Genomic DNA, 27,172 nt, shown 5'->3' with positions numbered 1-27,172 from the left:
TCGTGCGGTACACAACAGGCGGCAAGTGAGCGCGGCGCTGGCAGCGGGCGGAGCAGCGTTACGACCGGACTCGGAGCGAGAAGGTCAACAGAGCGTGGTGGTCTGGGCAGACAACTTTTAAGAGACCTATTTCGAAACAGTCGTGTCGGTTGTTACGGACTGTTACCAACGGCGATGAGGCTTGCGAGTGGACGTTCAGCGGTAGACTCGCGTATGGCGGAGTAGTGTTTCTCTCTCCCCCCCCCCCGACCGGTTTCATTTTGTGTTCGCTTCACGTTGTCTACGAGAGGTCGTAACTTTTTCTCGTTTGGTTTTGTTGGACGCTCTCTTGTATGACAGTGTGAACTATCCAAGCTCCGTTATTTCTCATTATGGCGGAAGCAGCCCAGCCACACTTAGTGGAAATTGACCCGGATTTTGAGCCCCTGTCGCGTCCCCGGTCATGCACTTGGCCCCTGCCCCGACCGGAGTTCATCAACCCGGGCGACTCCAACACATCGTCCCCGGTTCCGTCCGTGAAACAGGAGCCGGCCGGTAACGCCGACTTCATCAACAATCTCAGCCTCTTAGAGGAGACCGAGGACTTTCCCGAGCAGAAGCCCGGCGTGCTGTGCAGTGATTTCCAGTGCCGGGAAAACTGTGTTCACCAGCAACCTCCGCACCATCAGCAGCGACACCCGAGCCCGCAACTCCCGCATCAGCAACAGGTGTCCGTGCTGTCGTCCCCGCCGGTGGGCTCCACGTCGTCGCCGCCGCCGTCGTCGTCCGCCTCCTCCTCCTCCTCCTCCTCGTCGGCGGCGGCGGCCGCCGCTGCCGCCGCTGCCCAAAGGAAGAGCAGCTCCTCCCGGCGTAACGCATGGGGGAATATGTCATATGCAGATCTCATAACTAAAGCCATCGAGAGCTCCCCGGAGAACCGGCTCACTCTGTCGCAGATTTACGACTGGATGGTGAAGAGCGTACCGTATTTCAAGGATAAAGGAGACAGCAACAGCTCGGCGGGTTGGAAGGTAAACTCGCTCTGCGCTTTCTGTCACATAAAAGCGGGGATTCGGGCTGCGCAACTGTGCGACGCGCGCGCGCACACACACACACACACACACACGCGTGCAATAGTCACGTTGCAAAGGATGCGGTGTGAGGCGAATTGGGTCCATCGCACACGTCGGGTTTTAAGTATGGTCACTCGGCTCCTTGGCGAGTACCGTTGGAGAAAAAGATTCTGGCGCAAGTGACGAACAGAATACATTTAGTGTGATTTAAAGACTGCTTGGACAAGTCAGCTGCGGTAACCCGCAGGATTTAAACGAGGGCCCCTGGCACACTGTAAGACCGACTAACCTTTAACTTTTTGGCATCTTTATTGGTTTATATCTAGGCTGCCTGTAAAAACAGATCCACACATGGGTCGCTAGTCTTAACCCTGCGCGCGCGCACGCACACACTCACACACCAAAAAAAAAGAGGAGAAAAAGGGAATAGGCTCGCACCTTTTCGCAAATTCCTGTTCACGCTTTAACAAAAGGTCATGCATGGTGAGTTAGGGACCGTTCAGTTGTGTATTGTGCGTGTGCACCATTCATGGTCTTGTGAAACCGTGACTATTCATGGTCATCCATCCACTTCATGGTAATTCAGTAAACTCGCCAATTGCTACCATGAATGTCATCTGACCTTCCCTGCGGTATCTGTGATATGTTAAGTCTGCCAACTCAACAGGTTTTTCCCCACTTCCCCCTTTTTGTAGAGCACATAATGTTGTGGTCTTTCCCAATGTCATCTGGAGGTGACGATCCCCCTTCCCCATAATTGACCATTTAACTAGAATGAGGTGAGTGCTTGGAGTTCCGTCTGCTCAGAAGCCAGTTAGATACCAGAAGCATTCATGTGTCATGGAAAATGGCCAATGTATTACACAAGAGAGGACTTAACATGTTCTGATGTGGGATGACGGGCCCTCCCACTGAGAGCTAGTGGAGGGCTCAGACCTCACTTTCATCACACATAGTTTCAGTCGCGTCAGACACAAATATAGGTTGATGACAGACTACTTTTGCAGCAGTAAATCGTATTGACGCTGGAGCCACATGCAGATCCACTACATTTAGAGGTTGTTTGAGTTGCCCACTGAAGTAAAAGCGGTTGTTAGCGACTCTGTAAAGAAGCTAGACAAACATGGCTTCATCTGACAGAGCCAACTCCCATATTAGAATAATTTCATATACTGTAAGAATCATATTATTTGAAAACCAAAATGATGATTTTTTTTAGGAATATTAATTTTGCATCCATGTATTTTCAATAAGTAATGTTGACACAATATCAAAATACGTGTTTTCCCACAATTCTTTGCTGGAAAAAAAATGCCAGTTTAAAAGGCTAATGTTTTTCTCTTCATGGGGCCATTTCTACTTCTCATATTCTTAAACTATCCATTTCATGACATTGATTTTTTTTTTGAGTATCAAAAATAATTTTTGAGTAATTTGTGTATTTTTTGAGTTTTGTTTTGAGTATTTTTGAGTTAAGTATCGTTTTAACTCAAACTTCACTCAGTGATGTCACAATAGGTCAGAGCAGAAATCCAAAAGAAAAAAAAAGAGACTTGGCTCTAAAGACAGTAATGTTGCTACTGAGCGATGGTTATATGGAATAGGTTTGATCTTGTCACTTTGCATCAACCTCCAGTATATTGTTCCTGTTAGGGACATTAACTCGAATGCTAGGTCTGCATATTACCCGAGAGTGCAGTACCAGTCTTTCTTCACTGGTGGTGAATACAGCTCTGATCCCCTATTACTTTGCTTTCAAAGTTTGCATACTTAATCAATCATGTAGGACTCGAGGAGGGTCCCGAATGCAACAGAAATGATTGGTTGGACAGCACTCCACACTTTTTTCAAAATTTCTATTGACCCCCTGAAATGTGCTCAGTGGTCTTTAATGATTACAAAGAAGAGATTTTCTGCGACCCTTGTGCAACGTGGGCTAACTTATTAGTTACCGTGTCATTAGGGAGTTATTATATAGCAGAGAAGACTAGTCTTGAACTCGTCTCACTTCTTTAATAGAGAACCAGCAGTATTCACTCACCGCAATGGTTGATCATTTACATTTCTAATAGCATGTCAGAGATTATAACTATGTCAATCATGTTGAGGTATTTGTTCATTTTTTTCATGCACAGCGATATAGATTATTTTACAGTGGAGGCAGTATTTTCAAATTCTGCTGTAAACTTGTAGATAAAACATTTCTATATGCGTTACTTCTTTCACTTTTTATGCGCTATTTTGTGCTGTGTAGAACCACTATATTGATTTTGTATTATTATTTCACTTACCTATGTAGATATGCTGCTTTTTATAATTCTGTGTTTCAGTTCATGTGAGTGACCCACCAAACTCAAATTCCCTCTATGTTTCCTCTATATTTGAGCTTACATGGCTAATTCTGATCATCTTTGAAGAAACACCTCAGTTAACGGTCCAAACTCTCAGCATCACTTCATCTGTTATTTGTTGGCATCCATTCAGCGGGAACTGTGAACAGCGGCCAGAAGGTCTTGGAAAGGGGGCACTTAGCCACTCGACGAACTTGTTGCTCGTTCCGCTGTGTTGGGGGTTAGGACTGATTAGTGCTGTGGAAAAGCAATGTACTATTCACGATTTACCAAGCAGAGTTATTCATAGTGTTTCCCTCGCTCTATTCATGGCGGGCCATCGCACATCTATAGGTAGCCTACTCTGAGGCTGAGCTAAGTGTAGGGGAGGAGTTGAGGAGCTCGTTGTATGTGGGCAAAATGGCTTATTTTGTGTGCCCAAAACTACAATATGTGTCTTTGTGTACTTAATATTTGGTATGAAATGATTAACATATAGGCTATATCTAGGTCTGTGCATGTTGCTGTTTCTAATATGAAATGAGACATCTTCTAGAGTTATAGTGTGTCCAAGTTCCAGGCCTAGTTTTGTCCCTAACCAAGTTGACCTGACTGATTTGAACTTTGAGAATATGGTCATAGCATGGCAGACTTCATTGAGAAGACATCAACCTTATAAATAGCACTAGGTATTTTGGCCACAAAGCTCAGAGGAGTTCAAGTGGGGTTTCAGTTCTCAAAACCTTGAAGAAAGGACAAATAATGTTCATCGAGAGGTTTTTTCCCCCTACTTTTGTAGTTTGTGTGGATGTTGATACCCAGTTCAGTATCTAGCCAGTTTTGGACCCCAGTATGTGCTGTGGCCCAAGTTATGGTTTAGGACCATGGTGACTGAATTTACTGAGACATAACTCAAAGCTCACTTGAGCTCAACCATCTTCCAGGACTGGAGGGACCTGAAAGTTTGTTGGCCGTAACATGTAAAGTAAATTTGTGAATTCATCAAGCTGTGATCAGGATTCTGTTTTAAATCGTTTGAGGCATAGCTAGCTTAATCTTCTTGTTTCTCAAGTTTGTTGTGAAATTCTCCACACCTACTAGGCCACCTGCAAGGGTGTGAATTTTGATGACAACGTTACCAGGTGGGGTCGGCTAGGATTGGCCCTGCCAGGCGGACTGAACTCTTCGATGGGAGGATGGCGTCCAATAGGAAAGAGCACATACAATGCTTTTATAAGTACCTTGTTGCAGCAATCGATTAGGTATTCCCAATACATTCCTTTCCACAGTATATACAGCTAATTGCGGCTGTTAAAATTGCGCTCAGCTAAATTCTGCTCTGATTGCATGAGTCAACAAGCCGTCAGGGGTTTTCTTTGATTTCATTATGCAACTATCTCCTTATTGTAGTTCGCTTCTGAGTTTCTCTAGCAAACCACGGTTTTGCAGGTTTGCATGTAAGCGTGCAAAAAAGCACATGCACACACATGCACAAGCATGCATACACCCACACACACACACACACACACACAGGACAATATAATGTATACAGTATGCGTACATACTCACATTGTATCTGCCAAGGGTCTGTCCAGCTTTGTACTACTCTACTATATGTACGTCACTGCAGAATAAATATTTGATTTAAGCCAGTGGAGCTGGATGACTCAGGTGCTCTTTGATGTCAGAATCGGGATCAATGCGGTTGTAGGTTCTCTGTACGCCGTGCTCTCTTGACCTGACATTCCTAGCCCTACGCTGGTAAACACCCCCACAGATCTCAAAACAAATAGTGCTAGAGCAGACAAACACATAGGCTTGAGCAGCTTGTAGAGCAAGTGACATGTGGGTCATTAACCATGTAAATGCACCCAGTGACTCCAGTTTCACTTAGTATTACAGTAAACACTGAAAGTACTGAATGGAGAGGCTCGGATAGGCAACGCAGAAGCCCAGCGTATTCAGTATGTACAATAGACCTGTTCTAGTTTGTATTTTTGGTCATTTCATAGATGAGAGCAACAACTTTTGCTGCGGTGGATTGGCTTTAGAGGTTGCTTACGCTTAAGTACAGGGTACAGTTAAAGCAGTCGAGGGTACAGGGTAAAGCAATATACTGCATACAGCAAAAGCAACGGAGCACATAACTGACTTCAGGCTCTTTATCTTTGCATTTTTTTCCCCCCGCCGAGCATAAATGTGTGCTAGTAGGACAGGGTTCTGGATAGAACAGCAGCCCTCCAGTGCCTCCTGGATAGAGCTCCGCCCCCCACTCCACCCCTCATCCACCGCCACCCCTACCACCCACCCCGAGGCGGTGCCGGCAATGCCCCTCGACACGAGGGGTAGCTGTGTCTTTCAGGCAAATTACTGGAGAACCACTCTTCACCCTCCTCCCCGTTTCCTGTCCACACTGCCTGCCTCTCCATTCCTGGGTTTCTGATTCTGCATGGTGCAGGCCACACTTTTAGTTTTTGAAGGGTTATGGCAACCCCCCCCCCACACACACACACACACACACACTAAACCAGAGCAAGGATCAAACTGTTCGCTATCTGAAAAGAGAGAGAAGAGAGGGAGAGAGAGCGCACACAAGAACCGCAGCAGAAACGCACAGTGCTCTAAGTTCAGACTGGGTGACACTTATTAAGAGTTGCATAACAAGACATTTACTGGAATCAGGGAGCCGTGGGCCAAAGTCTGGTGCCACTGGTTAGTCAGCGGAACTGTGAGGCACTGTGCTGAAGAGATGTGGGACGCTAGTCTCCAGTGTGCACACCAAACCTGGGCCTCATAATTAAAGCCCTGCTGCTGGCAGATGTACAGACACAATGGCAGGCAGACAGACAGGCTGACACAGGGTACATTCCAGCACAGGCATTTATTTCTTTTTTATCATGGTAGGAAATTTTCCCAGTTCCTCATTCCCTCTTGATGTTAATCTGGCCTCTACATACAATTTGCCTTTTATCTTTTTCTTTTTTTGTGTGTGTATTGATTTTAGCGCTTTCTTTCATGCTGACTCACCATTCCTGACCGTTAGCGGTCCTAAAGAGCAGCAGTGTGTATTGGTGTAGGCCACCTCCTGGTCTGAAATGTGGTCATGTTCAAACACACACCTTTACACACCTTTTACATTGATTTAATTAGGTAGTGTGGTTAAAGTAACTGAAAGAATACTGCTCATTTGACAACTCTTTCTTCTCTCCCATGAATTTTAATCAATTCATTTTGGGGAGGGAAAGTCTGTCTGTCTGTCTGTCTGTCTGTCTGTCTGTCTGTCTGTCTGTCTGTCTGTCTGTCCGTCCGTCCGTCCGTCCGTCCGTCCGTCCGTCCGTCCGTCCGTCCGTCCACCTACATACCTCCCTACCTATCTATCTATCCGTCCGTCCCTCCGTCTACCTATCTATCTATCTAAGCTAAACATACCCAAAATAAGAGAAGAAGAAGAGACCGGAGGTTCCAATTGATTGTGGTTATTTTTCAAAGACCCAGGAATTTCTCAGAAGACTAATCGTTCATACAAACCTCAGTATATTGGTATTTTGAATAAATGAATATTTCATGGGAGAAAAGCAGGTCAGAGACAGATAAAAACTCTGTGTGTGTGTGTGTGTGTGTGTGTGTGTGTGTGTGTGTGTGTGTGTGTGTGTGTGTGTGTGTGTGTGTGTATTTGTAAGAGACTAGTGGATTTGTGTGTTACATGTATTGAAGCTTTCAGGCCATTCCATTGGTATGAACTTACAACCATTTATCTAATGTGTGCAAGTATTGGCAGATTATTCCATGTGCCAGTTTCTGTTTGATTTGAAGACATGTTCAGGAGTGCCTTTGGAGAAAGCCAGTGTGCAGAGGGAAGGAGGTGTGAACCAGTTACCCCTGGGTCATGCATCCGTCTGTCCGTCTGTCTGTCTGTCTGTGTCAGCCGAGTTGCCTGTTTGTGTCTTAGGGGCTTAAAGATCCCTGTATTATCTTCAACAAAAGGTCAAAGAGTTCGCGAGGTTTTGTTCCAACGTCTGCATCGATAGGCAGCCTGAATGTGTGCCGAGACAATGCTTATTTTGCATTTGCATTGCCGTGAAAATTCTGAAACCACGCTGAGCCGCATTATCTGAGACTCATCCGTAACGTCTGCTCGGGCTTTTGCGCTCGCCTGTTTGCGTGTCTTGGAGAATTGCATCACAGAGCCCCAGATTGGGATGTCATTGCGAGCCTGAAATGTGATCCGTCGGTTTGTTTCTGGCTGGTAGCCCAGGCCGCAGATCATTACATCTTAATGATTCAGTTATCATCTCTATTCAACACACTATAAAGCATTATAAGATAACATGACAGCTACTGCTGTCCCGGTGCGTTTTCTTACGGCGTACCCCCAACATGTGGACAGTTGTCCCTTTCCTCTCGGTGTACACGGACGACGCAGTTTTAATCATATGTGGATTAATACGTGGGGGGGGTTGTGTGGGGGGAAAACTAGCATCGTGTAGTAATTTTACACATTTCTTTTTTTTTTTTTTCCTCTGTATAATGGTGTTGGAAAACAAAGAAAAAGGAGCTGTCATCCAGCTCCATGGCAAAGTAAATAATCATTTAGAGGTTGTCAGGCTGGGGTGAGTCACAATGTTGTTGTGCTCCTCTGAGTATTGGCTGGGTAGGGGCCGGCCGAGGCCACGTGACGGTCTCGTTTGGCATTGGGTAGGCTCTCGCAGGGGGGCTTGGCTCCGCAGAGAGCCGTTTGTCATACGGAGTACTCTGCTGCTGTGTAGCGTATAGCCCACCTTCTCTTTTGTCTTTCAAAATGGTTTCACGTGAATGCTTTCTTTTTTCTTTATTTTATTTATCACAGCCATTCCTGCAGGTCTTGTCTTTTGGAAAAATCACGGGGGGGGGGGGGGGTATCTGGGTGGCCTTCGCCGAGGCCGTCACAGTGATGTCATGGTTTGAGAAAGGGAAGTCCTGTTAGATGTTGTATTATTTCACCACTCTTAACAAGAAGTGAAGTCTCATGACACGTCTCACACGTGAAAGAGTCTGTCCCGTTTTCTCGTGCCGCTTTTTGTGATTGTGTCTCGTGCGTGCTTGCATGACTACCTGTTTGTGGTTTGTGTGTGTGTGTGTGTGTGTGTGTGTGTGTTCAACTACAAACCTACACACACACACACACACACACACACACACACACACACAGAGGGCTGTGTTAATGAGCAATTTAGCGGGACCGTCCACTGTCCGCTGCAGAAGGCCCCAAACCACAGGCATTACCCAAACTCACATTGTTGTGCAACTGCCGCCCTAAAGCGATTATCCACGGTGCCTGTCAGACTGGCCCGGCATTATGACACAATCACACATGCATTCAGCCTTCCATCACATACATGAGCACACGCTCAAAGCCTCTCTCGCCTTGACTGACGGGGCACAAACTCAAATGCACCGTCGGTGCAAATTTACGACCCCGCTTCAAACGGCAGATCCCCGCAATTGTTTTCCCTGTGTGAGGTCATACTGTGCAAAGAAAATGAATGAGCCACTTCATTTTTCTTGCAAGTGTTTTTGTTCTGTGTGCTTTCGGTAAATAAAGTGAGAATATTTTCAAAGGGTCATTTAGCTCATTAGTCATAATGTGTTTTTTTTGTTGTAATGTTATTTGGTTAGTTCTGTAATGTGTAATTGAGTAATTATGTGCATCTGAATCTTAACAAGGGCCCATACTGTTTGTTATACTTAATGGCGGGTTGCGATTACTTTGTGGCTTTAAGCGACTCCATACTGTTTGGAAACGTATGTGCAACGCCCTGGCGAGTGTTGAATTTAGCTTTGCGTTGGTGTTGCGTATTGCACTGTGCAAGTGAACCGCCTCAGACTACGGAGAAGAGCGGTTACTAGAAGTTTAGTCTCACCGTGGACTGGTTTCTTTGGCAAGCTTGAGCATCGATTAGCGTCAAGAGGTATTTTTGTCCCGACTCCCACGTTTTTTTTTTTCTTCTGAAAAGTATTCTCCAGCCGAGTGTTCTCCGAAGAGTGACATCACAACTGTCACATGAACAGCCGACTAAGACGTACAAAAATATCTTCTGTAATGTTTTTGTACCACAGATCCAGAAATAGATTCACATTATACTAGTGAACTTGTCCTGGACACCACCATATGGAAAGATAAACATAGTAGGTGTAACGTCATCACCCATTATTGTTCTATTAAATGATTAATCGCACAAAGTCATCATTAACCAGCCTTCTTAATTCTTAGAAATGAAATTGTTCCTTCCACTTCTCTTGTCAGCATTCTGCGACACAAAATTTTGAGTCATCATTTTGCAAGGTGGTGCCTGAAGCTTATGGAGCTTCTCGTCATGTGCTCCAAAGAAACTACTATCCACCGGTGATGGGAAAAGCAAAAGTTAGAACAGCCATCCTTTAATGTCAAGTACAATATTTTGTGTCCTTTAATTCCTCTTTTTCTCCCCTTTATCTGCATATGTGCATGAAGGAGGAGGGAATGGCAAGGAGTGTGTAGTGTGTTGTGTGTGTGTGTGTGTGTGTGTGTGTGTGGCCACATTTGGTTTCATTGTACAGTATCGGATGGCAGAATAAAAAGGCTCACGCAAATCATTGAAATGTTATTATGCTAATTAAAAGCCACCAGTGCACTGCTGCATTAAGTGAGTGTAGTAAAGCAGTGGATGTCAGCAGTGACCACAACTGTGGCGTTAGTCAAGATGTTTTATATCTAAGTATCTGGCTAACTGCAGAGATAGCACGAACTGTCACTCTCAGACCGCTATTATCTAGGCCCAGCTTCCCCTCTTTGTCATCCTCCTCTTCTTCCTCCTCTTCTTCTTCTTGAGAAAGAAAAGATGCAAATTTCAGACCAAGGCTGAGAGGAAGTGGGTGCTTTGAAAGCAGTGTGAGGTATGCGGCAGCACGGTGATGATGTCATCTAGAGCGGAAGTAGCGCTGACTTTGAAGCTGTCTTCCGCGGCCTCTTCCTCTTCCAGCACTTCCCCCACGTCTTTGCTCCTGCTCCCTTTCCCCGCTTCCACGGTTTTCATGAATTCTCATGTTGTTATTGCCGCATTCAAAGTGTTGTTCACCGTGTGTTGATTTTGTTAGGTCTTTTGTTCATTTTGGCTGTCGTACCGTTTAAAATGGGTAGAATTTGAAATGATGAAATGAGGGAAATATTGTCAGATCTCTTGAGTTTCAGAAGCACCAGATGTAATTCAGCTTTTTATACTGAAGTGCGTGTGTGTAATTGCTTTGCTGATTTTAGACTCGTATGCCTTGGCTGAATATTGCTAAACCTTAATGGTATAAGAGATCAATAATATCTCTTCTATCTTTTTTTTTATTTCAACAAAGGCCAACCAAAGAAAACATGGTTTATACCCCTAATGAAACCTTAGTATTCATGTGAATAGGGCCAAAACAAACACTTGCACAAGGCTTTGCATGTCCCATTACTGTCCCGAGCTGTCCCTTTGCCAGCCTTAGTAGGATTTTGTTGTTAATTTGTTTTATCAGGTTTACTTTTTTAAGTTTTTTTTATTTAGTGTGGTCACACCCATCAGATGAAGAAATGCCCCATACTTGCATACAGAATTTAACAAATGCACATTTTAGCTGTCAGAGAATATCTACCTTTGAGAGAATTTGTGACAGTACCACATCACAGGGTCATTTTTATCATTGCAATTTGATTTTGCCCCATGCTTTGTTGTCTGTGTTTGTGTGTCGGGGAACTCTTCTCTGTGAATATTGTGCCTCTCCCTGCCTGTTTTTCTTTCCCGTTGTGGAAGATTAGTGTATATTTGGTGTGTGTTGTGTCACATCCTCCTGTCATTTCCTTTACATAATGAGCACATCGGCAACAGAAAGTTGCAGTAAAAGGTCTATAATAGCGCCACAACCCTCACGTAAGGCTCTTCTCATGTCGTCTTTCTCTGAAAGAGTTGTATGTGGGGGTGCATGATTCACGCAAAGGTGAATCATGCGCAGGCAGGTAACTACCGTACATACACGTCAATGCACAGACCTATCTACTGACCAAATGAAGTTATACCAGTCTGAGAAAAGTTATACGCTTGCAGCAGAGAATGTAGAAAAGAAGGTATTTCACTCCATTGTCCCTATCTATCTTTGCATGGTTTGACAGAAATATTCAGTATTAAACCACCCGTGTGTTTCACTTGTTGAGGTTGTTGGTAGCCTTTGACCACCTCCATCTCTAAGTACCTTTGGTCATCTGGGCGTGGGTCATCTTGACGTAGGAGATAGGTGAAAATGTAAATGTTCTCCAGCTGCAGCCTGTGCTATGTGCTACTAAACAGAACATCCACCTGAACACACAATTTAGAATAACCTCAAAGTATAATCTTGCATTAAAATGAGTTTAAAAATATGCAAATGTAGAATGATTTACATCCTACATGTAAATCATCCTCATCCCTGTGACAGATTTTGTGCTTGTTAAGGGGGGGAACATTTTTTTGCTTCTATGCACCCTGCGCATCGCCTTTGGGCACTGCCTGTTGACACCTGTGTCCTATCGGACTTGAACCTAGTTTTTTGTTTTTTTGGTTTTTTTTTAACACTTAGCTTGCTTTGCTGTCCCCTGACTAGATCCTTGCTTGTGTTGTGTTAACTCTCAGTTGTACGTCGCTTTGGAGAAAAGCGTCTGCTAAATGAACTTGTAATTGCAATAAAATAATAATTGGAAGAATGGGACAGGCTCTGCAGACAGCGATGGTTTATGACAAGCTCTCCCTCCTGGAGAGAGTTCAGCTGGAAGAATGTGACTCAATTCTTCTATACTCCAGCACAAAAGACTAGCTACTCAAACCAGACTGTTTGCTGGAGGTCCTGTGGAAGCGCATTGGTGAACCACTTTCACGTTTTCTGGAGGTGTCCCTCTGTGGCTCCATTTTGGTGAAGCATCCACGGTGTCCTGGAGGCAATTTTTAAGATGAAGATCAATTTTAATTTCAAAACTGTGTACCTTGGTGATCTGGAAGAGCTCCGCTGTGCAAAGAGTGATAAATACTTGTTAAGGGTGTGTTAGTGGCTCGCAAAAAAGGCCTTGGCCAGAAAATAGCTTAGGAAAGACACACCAACCATAAATGAGTGGACTGACTTAGTGTACAAGATATTCACAAAGGAGAGAATTACATTTAAACTAAGAACTCAAAGTGACATCTTTGATGAGAACTGGTCAAAATGGCTTACCCATGTGTCGACTATAAGAGCTGATTTTATATAGGTGTAAATATGTTTATATAGGTTTGTGCAGGTATATATATGTATAATATATATATAATCCAGTTAGTTAAGTAAATTCTCTATGAGACAGTGCAATCCTGTTTCGCCATAAGCAATCATATTCATATAGATATATATGTGCGTATGTATGTATCTATATACATGGTAGATTTGTTGTTCATTTAAGAGATTGATCCTCCCTTTGTTGGGGTTGTTTTTCCCCCCCTGATTTTGCTTTTGTTGTTGTTGGGGTTTTTTTGTGTGTGTGTGTTTTAGTGTGTTTTGTGTCCAGTTGGCCCATGTATCTTTAAAATAAAACCTCATAAAAAATAAATTACCAAAAAAAAAAAAATTGAAGACTCAATGAATAACTAGTTTAAAGACGGCGTTTAATTTAAGGGTTTTAATTTAGCTAGGCTTAACATATGGCATATTACTGCAAACCTATTACAGATTTACAAACTACCTTTCAGTATAGAGTAATGTTTTTACACTTGGCTCAGCAGCTAGAGGCAGGAATCAGAGGCACATTCAAAATAAGTAGTCCCTCGCTTGTTAACTCTATCTCTCTATCTCACCCAGTGCAACTGAACGCTGGTTTATTTTTGGGTACCAGAATCAACAACCACCCCCCAGTAAAAACAGCTCAGGGATATCCCGGTGTTTGCAAGGTTGAACAGGGGTAACAAGTCTATCTAAATACCTCCCCAGTCCCCCAACCACTCCACCTTAAGCAGGCCTATGGTCCCAGCTCCCCACACCAATAGCGGCCCACACACTGCATCTTTATCCGGGCCCTGGCGGGGTAGGGACAAGACCGACCCAGCCGCTCTGCTGATCATAGGCGAAAATATCCCTCGTCCACAGACACCGCTCTGTGCATCTACAGACTCACATTGTGTTGCACATAGCAACACATGCACATATTTTACCATGGCGAGCTTAGCCAGCACAACCCGGCCCCTGTCCGAGCACAGGAGCTGTGTGGTGCTCAACTTAAATCTATGCCTAATTTAAGAAATTAGTGAGCTTGAGAGAGAGGGAGAGAGAGAGAGCTCGGCACGTAAACACAGTGCCGTAATTAGTGTTACATTAGACTTACTGCCTCATAATGTAAAAAGTACACACCTGGCCATAGCACTGCCAGAACGGCCTTTGGATTTCGATTTTGAATGTATTTACCTCTTGTCCACCCTTTCTGTCTCTCTCTCTCTCTCTCTCTCTCTCTCTCTCTCTCTCTCTCTCTCTCTCAGTCAGCCACTCATTCATCCACTAGCTCGCTCGCTCACTCACTCACTCTCACCTAAGCCAAGTTTTTGCCCGAGGGGTATTTATGAAGATGTCGGGCCCGGCTATGTCAGAGGACCGTGCAGAGAATCTGTCATCCTGTAGCCACATTCATTTTGCTTGGTGTCTGAATGGGGCGAATTTCAAGTGGGGGATTGTTTATAAGACATACTACAGTAGCACTTTATCACCAAAAAAAAATAAAAAAAATACCTGGACGAGGGGCCCCCCCTTTTTCCTTTTTCCTCTTGTTTTGCTCAGTCAGACTACAGCGTTTTGATTAGGAAGTTGTGGCTCTTGAACCCGTTGTTTCTTCCACTGGTCCCCCTGCGTTGCCGCTACCAGGGCCTTGTGCTCCAGTGCTCTGTACAGAGACCGGTGGCATCAGTGGGATCAGTATCAGGGCTAGCCAGCTCTTCCTGTGCGGATACAATGGAGCAGGAAGCTCGCTAATAGCCCCTCCAGTCCACCTCTCTTCTCACTCTATCATACTCCTGAAGTGTGGAAGGGAATGCTTACATATACTGACTGTTGTGTATTGAACGTGTGTGGGAACATGCTCACGCACACAGACCCGGGCTATTTGTTATGTACCTAGATTGTGTATGATTGTGTCACCTTTTCTCGGTGGGCTAAGTTGAATTTATGTGAGAAAGTGTGTGTGTGTGCATGTGTGCGAGCGCGTGTCAGTCGGCATATCAATACTCAGCCCCGCTAATGCGTCTTTGCAGCGGATTGTGGAAAGGTTATCCTGCCAAGTGGGCCTCGGTAAATACATTTGCAGACAGATTTGCTCATGCCCGGCTCGTGTTTTCTGAAGTCGCTCCCTCGGCGTGCCCTTTCCCGTCCCGCAATTTGCAACGGTTGTGCGATTCAGAAGCTGACCACGAGCGTTTTCAAAAGGTGCTTTGCCGGAAGTAAGGGGGGGGGGCTCCGGTCCTATTCGGTTGACTCTAAAACCGAATTTAGGAGCGCAACACGGAGGAGCCTGTGTCCGCGCGCCCCCCCCCCCCCGCCCCTCTCTCTCTTCAATTTCCAAATTGAATTATTGGACGCTGACGTCAGCCTGTGAGAAAAGGGGTCCGTTCTGTGACCGATTTTCCTGCAGCACGAGTGTGTGATCAGCTGTGGCGGGTAGTGTACGTGCATGATGTCCCAGGGGAGAGCGGGAAAGGACAAGGGATGAATAGAGAGAAGTGGAAAGAAACTGTAGGGTATGAGAGGTGCCCTTTTCTGGCATTCGCCGTATCCTAGGGGTCGGCCTCCATTTTAAATCCCAGACACTTTATAAACGGAGGTGATGGTGAAGCAAGTTTCTGTGTATGCTTACCGTCGGCGGGCCCCTGTGTTTTCCCTTCCGTGATGCAGTTAAGTCGTAGGCGACGCGCCGTGTTGCCGGGCGCTACGCGACTCTAATGACGAGGGTCGTTATCTCCTCGTCTTGCTGAGCTGCGCGGATGAAACGCGGGGTGTAAATAAAGGACGCCCGAGGCTTTATATTTCCTGTCCGCTGGCTTTTATTTCCACATCCTTTTATGATCATTGCCGTATTGACTTTGGTAAATAGGTCAGTTATAATCGCCGGACGGTTCGGTGTCGGTGCTGGCAGGTGGATTATCAAACGACAAACATACGAGGTCGTCAGAGGCCATTTTAAAACGGAGCATGAATTTAAAGATTATTCAGATGCCGTGGACACGGGAACAGTTGCGTGTTGCCCGATGTATGTGTGCTTGGAAGTGTGGGGGTGGGGGTGGGAGCAGGGGTTGTACCTGTGCACTAACCATGTGTAACCATCAATATGTCCAGACCGCTTGATAAAACCAGACTGGTAGATTATAAAGTACTTACGGCATTCCTGAAATTGTCCTTTTTATCTAGAGGGAAACGTCACGCTAAAATAATCAGCGGTTGGTTCACGGTTACGACATACCGGCCACGGTGTGGCTCTCTGCCGTACCTCACACCCCGGGATGACGGCAGAGGGTTTGCACAGATAAGGTCTTGGGCCACATTACAGGAACCTGGGTTACAAAAGACTGGCTGGATGCTTTGTGGCCCGGCGAATCAAGGTACGTGTCCTCGATAGTACTCGCCACATGCAGGATTCCTGCGTGATCTGCAGTAGGAGACGTCTCGTGCCAGTGTCTTGTGTATAGTCTCACTATAATACTGTGCAGTAGAGCAAAATCCCAAAGAAATAAAGTAAATACGACTGAGACTTGAGGCCGCATGCTCTGTTTCGGCTCCTCGGGACGAAGAAGACTGCCTGATCGTAAGAGTCACTGTATCTTTGGCAGAGAGCTGACTCTGTAATATGATTACTACCCCTTCACCCTTGCTGATGTCTCTTTTGCCCCGTCCGAAGCTCGGTGTCATTTTCTTGATCCGTCTCCACCGGCCAGACTGCTGCACTTGCGCCATGCTGCTGAACTAACTTTCCCCACGTCAGGTGAAATCAGCCTTTTCTATTGTTGATCTCCTGCAAAACATAACTTGCTTTTCCAAACATTTAAAGTGTTCGGGACGGGTAGGACAGAACCGGCTGCGGGAACGTCTCCCAGCGACTCGGCCTACATTGTCAGGTGGCAAAGGCAGAGGAGGAGCGGTTTGCCACCTCTTCGTCTTCACCTGGAGCTGTGGGCCGAGCTCGTTGCTGTTGTTGAGCGGGGAGACCTGCTTTGCTGTTGCCTAAGTAATAACAGGTCTGCACGTTTTCTGTCTTTAAACTCAGCCAGACTCAGCACAAAGCCCACTTCCCCAGACATGACCCAACTAGAGAGTCGGGGCTGTTTACCTCAGTGGTTGGAGGACATTGCTGATACGGAGGAATACTGTCTCTTTAAATCGTCCCTGTCATAGCCGCAGACATTACACATAAAACAGCCAGTTACAATAAGTGACATGCAACTACTATGACTGGATAAGTGTTTAATGAGGCGCGATGTCTTTTTTTGGGACAGCACCATTAAGTTAATGGGTTCAGTGGAAATGGCACACGGAAACCCTTTGTTTTCAGTTTCATCAGTAGGTTCACATGGAACTGCGAAGGAGGGGGTGCACGAAACGGGCTCACAAGTTCATCCCTGTGCAGTCAGCGATTAGCGTCTCACCAGACGCTTTCAGTGACACACAACCACGGGCTTTGCAGATCGGGTTTCACTTGTGGCTTGAATCGATTCAAAGCAGCCGGGCGTGTAGGTGTTGCCGCGCTCTTACGGGGATTTTTGACTAGAGGAGTTGACATTTGAGCGGCTTTGAAAGCGTCAGCACATGCAAAGAGTGCCAGCACTTGTCTCTGCCGGCTCCCCGTATTTGCTACAGGTAGCGTGGCTACTGTCTGCACAAGAAAGTGCGGAGCAGAGGCGAGGAGAGGAAGGGAAAGAGGAGGAGAGGAGAGGGGAGGCGTAGGGAATGGTACTAAACACTGAGGCCTTTCAGCAGCACTGCCAGGGAGGGAATTAAAACCGGCACACTGTGTCCTTTACTTAGCCATGCCCACTCTCTTACACACATCCACACAGCCCCCCAAAGAGCTTTCTTTAATATTTCTCTGAAGTCCTCAAGCAAAAATTATCTCTGTCTCTCTCTCTCCCCCCTCTCTCTCCCGCCCTCTCTCCCCCCTCTCTCTCAAACATACACACACAGATGTACACACACAGGCCTACCTACACCAACTGATCTGAGACACACACACACGGGACACTTTTATTGATTATGACCAAAAGTGTCCCATGAAAGTGATGCTTTTGTTAGTTTGTGACACGTTTCATCCATACTTAAAGTCGCAGTAGTCACAAACGGGGGGCGGGGGGGGGGGGTCCTCTAATTTAGTGAACATAGTGTGACATCAGGATTAGTGCTGTTTCTAAACATAAACTCACTCAGAGGGGGAAAAGGGTGAAAGCTAAATTTGCGGTGTCCACTTGGCTCAGGGGCTCTGTGGTTTTGCATTCCATGCCTTTTTCTCTCCCTCACAACCACTGTTTCCTGTGAGGCAGGAAGTCAGCTCTCCTTCCTGTCACAGTCCTCTTTCATGTGGTCACTTCCTCATGTTTTGCCAGTGCTCTCTCGACTCAGAGAATGGAGCTGCTGCTCCTTGTGGTGAAGTGGGGGTAAATGGTGGAGATTGCTTCGGGGCTCGTGTCTAGCTGTGCTTACTTTCACGGCCCCATCACTTTGGCGCTGGCTCAGTTGCCATGGAGGGAATGGTGTTGTTGTCACATTTTTGTAGTATACAAAATAGGACGGTCCTCCTCCAGGCAACAGTAATCAAAGTTTGCTTCTGTGAAATCATGGGTTTTGTAACCTTGCTCGGGAATGTTGATTGTAATGGTTGCATGGGATTCCTTGGCTTTTCTGTTTCCTAAGAGATACTAACAAGTTGGCTGTGATTACGTTTGAACTTTGCACACAGTGATTAGCTGGAATGTTTAGATTCCTGTGTACCGCGGCCAGAGGTAAATCAAAACGTGTCACACACAGGCCCGGGTCCCAGAGGAAACGCACTCCGAATTCGAAAATAAATCATGGAAGATACAATCCCGAGGATCCCTATTTTGTTCCGTTCTCTGACACCTCCGCTGATACTGCTAATTGCGCGGGTATCTGACCGCACCAGATCCCAGAGAGCCATCCCAGATGAACACGAGTTGCCATTGTTGTTGTGCCAGCACTTTACCCACTTTTGGGTTTTTGCTGTTGGTGTTGGGGCATCTGTTCGCCAACTTCTCCCGCGAGCTTACCCTTGTCACATCTGCTTGTTAGCGGCAATAATTTCACTTCTTGAACTCACGGCTAACTGCATCCATCTTCCACGTATGACCGCTACGCTGAAGAAGAAAGTGATATGCTGCTACGCTGTGTGTTTTTTTTGGGGAGGGAAAGTCCTGTAACCATTTAAGATGTGCAACTACAAAAAAGTTCATGATTTGTGTATTTGTGAATATTTGCGTTAATGATGATGGTGAATGTTAAACACCCCAAAGATATTGTCAAAAATAACACGAGTTTGCATGTAAATAGTCAGGTTTGTTGCTTTGAATAAAACCTACAAAGTGCTTTTGCTGCCAAACTCGCCACACCTCTGGGTCTGTGTGTGTACGGGTGTGTGTTGCACTCGGGTGCGTTTAGGCCCCGCTCGTGTGTATGTTTTTAAAACGCAATATCAGCGGCTACATTTGACCAAGAGACGAAATCAATAACAACTGTTCTGCTCGACTGAAAAACATGAGCAGACATGCACACAAACACGGGCACGAGGGGGGGGGGGGCACTTCTACTCACTCATCCAGACGCCCTTGGCCACACTACCCGCAGAGCACACCAAGTTCTGCCTTGGTATTCCCCATCATTGCATGTTTTATGACCCTGTCTTCCCTCGCTCTCCTACCTCGGGCTTTTAAAATTATTTTCCGAGCTGATTTGAAAATGTTCTCCAGTTTTTCCACAACCCACCAGTCTCTTGTATTGAAAGTAGAAAATAAAGTGTTGCCTCTTCTGTTGCTTCACGGGGCAGCAGTTAACAGAGTGTGTTGGAATGAAGACTCGGGCTTTGAGTTTCTCCTTCCTGTCATCGGGATGATATAGGGCTGCAGCAGGACTTCCCGGCGTCTGCTCGAACATTGCATTCATTCCGTGTTGCAGCGCGGCTGAAATTACCAGCGCCCATAGTGGTCATGGGAGAGAGAGACTCATGACAAGACGTCGCTCCCTGCACTTTGGCTCATAGCCGCCAATGTGTAGGGGGGGGACAAATGCATTCGCCGGGCCAAACAGCGAAGGCCTATCATGTCAGATCATGCAAGCTAACCTAAGACTCCTGGCTGGATGAGTCAGTTCATTTGATTTTGGGGTTACGTAATTTCGTTCATTTGTGAAGGAGCCAGTGTTCAGGCAGCACCACATGTGTCTAGGAACCTGTAGGGTTTCTAGTGCGACAGGCAAAGTGGGAAGTGAGGAAGAGGAGACGGGACAGGCAGAGGTCAGATGAAGCGAGGTCAGGATGAGAGAGGTGAAAACAGGAAAATTGGGAGAGGATTGAGTAGCAGGTGAAAACAGGAATGGGAGGAGACTGACTTAAGGGACGTCTGTGATTTCTATGATGCAGAAAACCCAGAGTGGTGTGAGAAACATTACTGAAGAAAACACGGAGGTGCCCAGAATGTGGCGATTTGGGGCAGAATATCACAATATTTGAGAGCATATTAGGGATTTAAAATAGTTTGTCCCCAGACCATCCAGAAACCCTGTCACGCTTCTGTGGCTTTGTGCACGTGGGTGTGCGCCTCACAGTGTGCACCTGGCAGCAGAGGCACTTGGCTTTGTTTTGCATGGGATAAATAATAATATATCAGGGACACCAGCGTCACACAGGATGGAATGTCAAAAAGAAGGGAAGAAGAAGAAACGGCCTCATTGTAGTTGATAACACATACATACATCTTGTCAAAAATCTGAATAAAAAAAAAGAAAAAAGAGGGGCATGTGGGTAGCGTGGCAGTCTATTCCGTTGCCTACCAACACAGGGCTCGTCAGTTCGAATTCCCCTGTTACCTCCAGCTTGGTCGGGTGTCCCTACACGCACAATTGGCCGTGTCTGCGGGTGGGAAGCCGGATGTGGGTTGGTGTTCCTGGTCGCTGCGCTAGCGCCTCCTCTGGTCAGTAGGGGGCGCCTGTTCGGGGGGGGGGACTGAGGGGGAATAGCGTGATCCTCCCACGTGCTACGTCCCCCTGGGGAAACTCCTCACTGTCAGGAGAAAAGAAGCAGCTGGCGACTCCACATGTATCGGAGGAGGCATGTGGTAGTCTGCAGCCCTCCCCGGATCGGCACAGGGGGTGGAGCAGCAACCGGGATGGCTCGAGAGAGAGAGAGAGAGAGAGAACTGAAAATGGGAAAAAAATAAAACTAAATTTGGGGGGAAAAAAGAAAATGGGTTTCATTGGGCCCTAGTTGAGGGGGTGGCAGATTACGGGCAGAATGAGATGTAAGGGGGATGCGGGGGGGGGGAAGCGGAGCGCGATCCAGATGCGAAGACGTAAGTCAGGACAGGAACAGGATCGGTGACGTCGTCCGTGATGCACGCGAAGCTGTGTGTGTTTGCCCAGAGCTGCAGCCACGCTTCCAAAACAACCGGCTGCACACATGCAGCCGTCTAGCCAAGCCACATTACTTCATGTATGGCCCAGATACAGAACTACGGCGGGCCAGACACCGAGCGAGAGCCTAAATAACTCTCCGCCGGGGAGACGGTTGCACTTAAACAGTGGTTTTAGATGACTTGGAGTCCCATCTCCTTTCCTAAATCACAACAACTCAGCGAGCCTGAAAAACAAAGTCTCAAAACATTAAATAACCACCGTCGACTGTTCGGACTTTCCCTTCCGTCAGGTTTTTCACGCACCTCCTATCGCCGCACAAAATAGTGTTATTCTTTTCCCCCTTTTGATTTCCCCTGCCAGATGTTTACCCGATATTCTTGCTCTTTTGTCTGGGATATTTTAATAGTCCTTTACTGCTTCCTGTTAAAGAAAACAAGTTTTTTTTGTGTTTTTTTTTGCAACAGGTTGTTGCTAAGCATTGAGCGAGTGCTGCATTAATGTTTCTGTTAGGACAAAAGATTAGTCTGTTTCCTCCCTTTGATTCTGTTCTGGTTAAGACAGGACACGTAGTCAGGTGGAATGTGAGTGTTGTTATAACAGTGGATTACAATGGGCTCGGGCATTTTTGTGACGATAATAAAGCATGCTTGCTGTGGGGCTTGTCGATAAGCGTTTGTCTGCTGCTTGCGCTGTCAGGGATGTATTACTCATGGAAAAAAACGGTGACATCCATTGTGTGTGAGTGTGTATTTGTGTGTATGTACTTCTGGGCTGTTTTTTTTTTTTTAATATTCTTTATTTGAAAGAACAGCACATGGCCTTAGCTCTTTGAGTGACCTTATAGTCCCTTTAGACAACTGTCAACCCAAACAAGGGTTTGAAAGAGAACCACCCAGGGAGGTGGATTTGCACTTGTATGTTGTGGCAGATCTTCTGGCTCGGGAATGATTGAGGGAAAAGGGCAAGCGCCAGTGTCTCTCTTACTCACTCACTCTCTCTCTCTCTTGTTCTTGCTCTCGCTCTCTCTCACTCACTCTCGCTCTCTCTCTCTTGCTCTTGCTCTCGCTCTCTCTCTCTCCCCCCATTTTGCCGTCTAGAACTCCATCAGGCACAACCTGTCGCTGCACAGCCGCTTCGTGCGTGTTCAGAACGAGGGAACGGGGAAAAGCTCGTGGTGGATGCTGAACCCCGAGGGCGGAAAGAGCGGAAAGTCTCCTCGGCGCAGAGCGGCCTCCATGGACAACAACAGCAAGTTCAGCAAGAGCAGGGGAAGAGCCACAAAGAAAAAGGTAAAGGGACACTTAAATGAACGCATTATTGATTTGTGTTTCAGTATACGTTTGCATACATTGTTTGGAACTGTTATTGGCTAGAAGGCTTTTGTCTGAGTGACAAAAGCTCCAGTGGCTTGTTTCTTGGCTTGTCAGCTGATGCTTGCTGTCTTTCCCCAAAGCTTTCCCTCCAGGGTGGCCCTGAGGGAGGAGCAGACAGCCCAGGCTCCTACACTAAGTGGCCTGGCAGCCCCAACTCCCACAGCAATGATGACTTTGATGCCTGGAACAGCTTCAGGCCGCGCACCAGCTCCAATGCCAGCACACTAAGCGGTCGCCTATCACCCTTTATGCCTGAGGATGACCTGGCGGACGGTGATGTACATATGGTCTACCCTGGAGCTTCTGCGGCCAAGATGACAGCCACACTGCCGAGCCTGACTGAGATGACCAGCTCTTTGGGGCACAGCTCTGAGAACGTGATGGAGAACCTACTTGACAACCTCAATTTGCTCTCGCCCAACAACTCCCAGGTGGGAGGCGGGACCAATACTCCAGGCTCCTCTCAGTCCTCTCCTTCTTCTATGATGCAGGCCAGCCCGGGGTATCCCTCTTACAGCTCCCCAAGCATGGGCCCCCAGCCGCAACAGGACTACCGCAAGTGTGTGTACGGCCAGGCTGGAATGAACACCCTGCCAGCCATGCCCCTGCAGACACTGACAGAGACCAAGCCCAGCTTCGGGCCCTCTATGGGTCAGTACAGCTGCCCCGCAGGGCTCCTGAAAGAACTGCTGACCTCAGACACAGACCAGCATGGAGAGCTCATGCCTTCAGTGGACACTGTGGTATCTCAGTCCAGTGGAGGCTGCATGCTGCCTCCGTATAGTAGTGGCCAACATGGAGGCAAACTCATGGCAGGAGGGAACCCTCACCCTCATGGCCTTTCTCACACTCACCCTCACAATGTACACAGCCAAGCCCCAGCTACATCAACAGCTATGAATGGTCGCTTGCTGATGTCACTTAACCACAGCAGGGGGACCACACGTTTGCCTGCCACCAAAAGCCCCATGCAAATGCCCTATGGCCTCTCGACTCACCTCAGCGGGGGAGAGATGTCCGGTGGATTCTGCCCTCTCACTACCAATGGTTACGGTCGACCAAGTTTCGCACCACCCCCACACCCAGAGAAGTTGCCCAGTGACCTGGATGACATGTCCATTGAAAGGTTTGAGTGTGACATGGAGTCAATTCTCCACGACACTCTGATGGACGGAGACTCTCTGGACTTCAACTTTGAGCCCATGGTTACCCAGCAAGGCTTCCCTCACGGGGTGAAGACCACTACACATAGCTGGGTATCGGGGTAGAGGATGAGAATACGGTCCATCTACCTGCTGACAGGCTCCTCTCGATTGACTCATTGCTGTTACTGTTTTGTCACAAAACTCAGTGACGATTCATTTCAGTTGAAAAGCAGCCTATTCTCGCCTGCCCCAAAAGTGCCCTGACCCACCCCCTGCTGATCCTGTACCTTAAGCATTTCAATTTCAAAGTGCTTTTGTTTCCTTATTTCCTTTTCAACAGGCTGACACTGGTCATGAACTGCTAAAGACATGTTTCCAGTTCTTGAATGATGAAATCCGAGTTATTTTTGAAATATGAAGCGTCGTGTGCAAACCAAGTGCCAAACGCTTTGCCTTAACTTCAGAGCCAAACTGAAGCACACCTCTGGTTTACTCACAAATGTTGCAGATCCTATACATTGGGTTATGTAGAGATAAACGTTTGCCTATGGTGTGTGCTGCTATGTGCAGTATACATAATTGCGAGAGCAGCATAAATCATAAGGCAGCACAAACTTTCAACACGCATATACTTTTCATTTGGTTTCCACAATACTAGTCTTTGTATCAACTGTGCGGTGATAATTACATGACTTACCACTACGCAGGAGTTATAAAGTTAATTGTGACATTTATGCCTTGGTAGGGGAGAGAAGAAGTTGCATTGACTTTTTATTTATGAGCGAAACCCCTCGAGGAGTTCCTGGATGATGTTACATAACCGTCTCTCCTATTGCCTGAATCAGTTGTACATACATTGACATATTGATTTGTAAAATGCAGTCTCAAAGTGTGTTTTCCAAGACTGTGCATAGTGTTTACAGAACGGAAATTTAAAAAAAAAAGAAAAAAGCAGCAGACATTGTTCACAGCTAAAAAAAAAAACTGGGTTAGGCACAGATTACTTTTAATGGGAAGACGTGTGGATCAGAGTGGATTGTTCTGGCTTAAGAATGACTCTGGATCAGGCTGTAAAAAGATTAATGCATTTTCTTAATTACTTGTATATACATTGAAATGTATATTGAAATGATATAGCAGATGTTAACTAGATTTAGTACGTGTCTGAGACTTAAATTATTTGTGGTTAATATAGATTTATGTGGGTGCATAATCTGCACAAAGATATCAGATCTGTTCTTTGGGTCCTTTGTCACTCTTAACCTTAATACCACAGGGGCCTATTTATTGTGCCTAATAGAGTAGTAGACAACTGCAGGGGTGAAGCCATTTTTTTTGTTTTTTTTTTGCAAAGCCCATGTTATGGAAAATACTTACATCCAGAAGTCTTGAAGAAAAGCACAGTGCATTCTCTCTTTTTCTTTTTTCTTTTTTTGGTGGAAGTGCCCTGCTTTCATTATTTAGTCAAAGACCGGATGTGTGATTGGCTGACCGTGGTCTGTTTTTGTCAGGTTGTTCCTGAGCTCCGTCTGGCACTACGACTGTAGTGAGTCCAGGTCAGCGCAGGTCAGTGGGCAAAATATGTTTTCAGTGCTACTGTTTTTTTCACCCCGGGACAAGGTCTACGTCCGGGAGAGCGAACATCATGAAAAGACACTGTGATTAACCAGTCTGTCCCCCCGTTCAGTTCCACAATTTGTTTTGTTCGCTTCATTGAATTCAAATATTATTGTTTTTTGACGTGATTTTTATGCGGTCGACAGAGCCCTTTAATGCTGTCAATACGATTGACGTTACTGCTTTTAAGAGGCCCTGCTTCTGCCGTGCCTCTGCTACCTCTACCTGTCTCTGCCTCTCTGTCCAAGGGTTGTTTTTTTGGTGGCCAGCGTGTGTCTTTTGACGATTTAACACATCGGTAACAAATGTGACTTGACTCCTTGTATCATCTTTTGTTATACTGGATGCAGTTGGAGTTGTCTTTGCGATTGCCCCCTACCCGATTAGCACCACTAAGTGTTAAGGATATTGTGTACATTTTGCGTTTTCTGTGTTGCGTCTCTCGGTTGTTGCTGCGCTAACGCTTTACCCGTCAGCCTGTCTGCGGCTTCTGACACAGAGTCGCAACTCTTCTGCATCGCTCCGACGAGCTGCGTGAAGGTCAGGTTGATGAAGGTCAGGTTGGTGAAGATGAGGTTGGTGAAGGTCAGGTTGGTGAAGGTTAGGTTGGTGAACTTGACTGCTTCTCGTTAAGTTGAGCTGATGTCCAGGCGGCACGCGGGGTTGACGACTAAAACCGGCGGCCGAGTTTCAGATTTAGACGGCCGTCCTGTCCGTAGTGGACGCCGGTTTTCATTGCAGCCAGACTTGAGGGGACGGTAGAAAACGGACGTTGTGGGAGGTGAAGTAGTTGAAATCAGCTGATGTCGTTATTTGTTTGGAGTATATATATAACATTTTTTTAAAAAAACAGCCTGTTCTTGGACTTTGGTGATGGCGCTCGATTGGAAACCCGTGGTCGTAGATGTTGAGAAGGCCGGGGTGAGGTGGTGGTGGGGTAATGGGGGGGCTCTAGAGGGGGCAAGAGAAGGAAATTAAGCTTGCTACATTTCAAAGGGCTCTGCTGAGAAGCCGTCGAAGAAGCTGCTGTTTGGCTTAGGTGCCAGGTGTTGCCTTCATCCACCCAAACATGCCATAGTGTACTATAGCCAAATCTGCCTTTGAAGTCAAACCTATATAATAGCATTTTTATCATGTGATATGTTCAGAATTATATATTTGTGCCGGTCACTCAAGTCAGGATGAACTTTAATGAATCCATGTAGTCAGTGTCACAGGGTTCAACTCTACACATAGAAAAAAATTTAAAGAGCTGTAGTAAGTAAATTATATCTGCATTTTTTTTAAATGATCGAATCTATGCATTGTATTCCTTAATTTTATGTTGCTATTGTTATATTTACATTTTTATTTTGAACCTATGACAGATAATATTTTATTGTATCATAGCGCTGTGAGATATTATGGTATTTGTTGTTGTTAAAATTGTACGTTGCAGATAGTTATATTGGGGAAAAAATGAAGTTTATTTAGAAAAAAAAGATGATGCAGTGATTGATATGCTAAGCTTTTGTAAACTGACAATGTTGTATTTCTTGTATTTAGCTTCGTAGAAAAAGGCGTAAAAAAAACAAAATACTAAGAAAAATAAATGTAAAGATATATACATTTTTAAAATGAAAATTAAAAAAAAAACAACATATTCAGTCTGTAGAATAATCTCTGCTCGGACGGCAGATTCTGGACCAATTTTTGTAATTTTATGCGTAGAAAAGATATTGCACTTTTACTTACATTTTATAACAAAGTGCTCCTCATTAACAGGAGGGAGAGTGTACCCATTACATATTTTAAAAACAACCTCTGTTACATTCAACATATGTACAGGAAGAAATTTGAGCTGTGCTGTGTGATTTGCAATCAATAAGGGTATATAACTTGTTCATCATTAATGTATTAACACCTAAATAAATGTACCTCTGTGTTAAATAACTGCTTTTGTCCCTAGCTTTATTTAGAAAAAAAAATTTCACAGCAAAACCGTCACGGAAGTTTTGTCACCAGCGAAG

General features: G+C 45.8%; 1 protein-coding gene across 1 annotated transcript; it reads left to right on the top strand.

Moving 5' to 3' along the window:
- On the top strand, window positions 1-27,172 carry foxo1a (forkhead box O1 a). Its single transcript, XM_056283199.1, has 3 exons — window positions 1-1,010; window positions 22,126-22,317; window positions 22,482-27,172. The coding sequence occupies exons 1-3, from the start codon at window positions 372-374 to the stop codon at window positions 23,667-23,669; spliced, it is 2,019 nt and encodes a 672-aa protein (XP_056139174.1). The 5' UTR covers window positions 1-371; the 3' UTR covers window positions 23,670-27,172.

This window comes from Lampris incognitus, chromosome 7, assembly GCF_029633865.1.
Source record: "Lampris incognitus isolate fLamInc1 chromosome 7, fLamInc1.hap2, whole genome shotgun sequence".
Lineage (NCBI taxonomy): Eukaryota > Metazoa > Chordata > Actinopteri > Lampriformes > Lampridae > Lampris > Lampris incognitus.
This window is presented reverse-complemented; position numbering and strand designations above follow the sequence as displayed.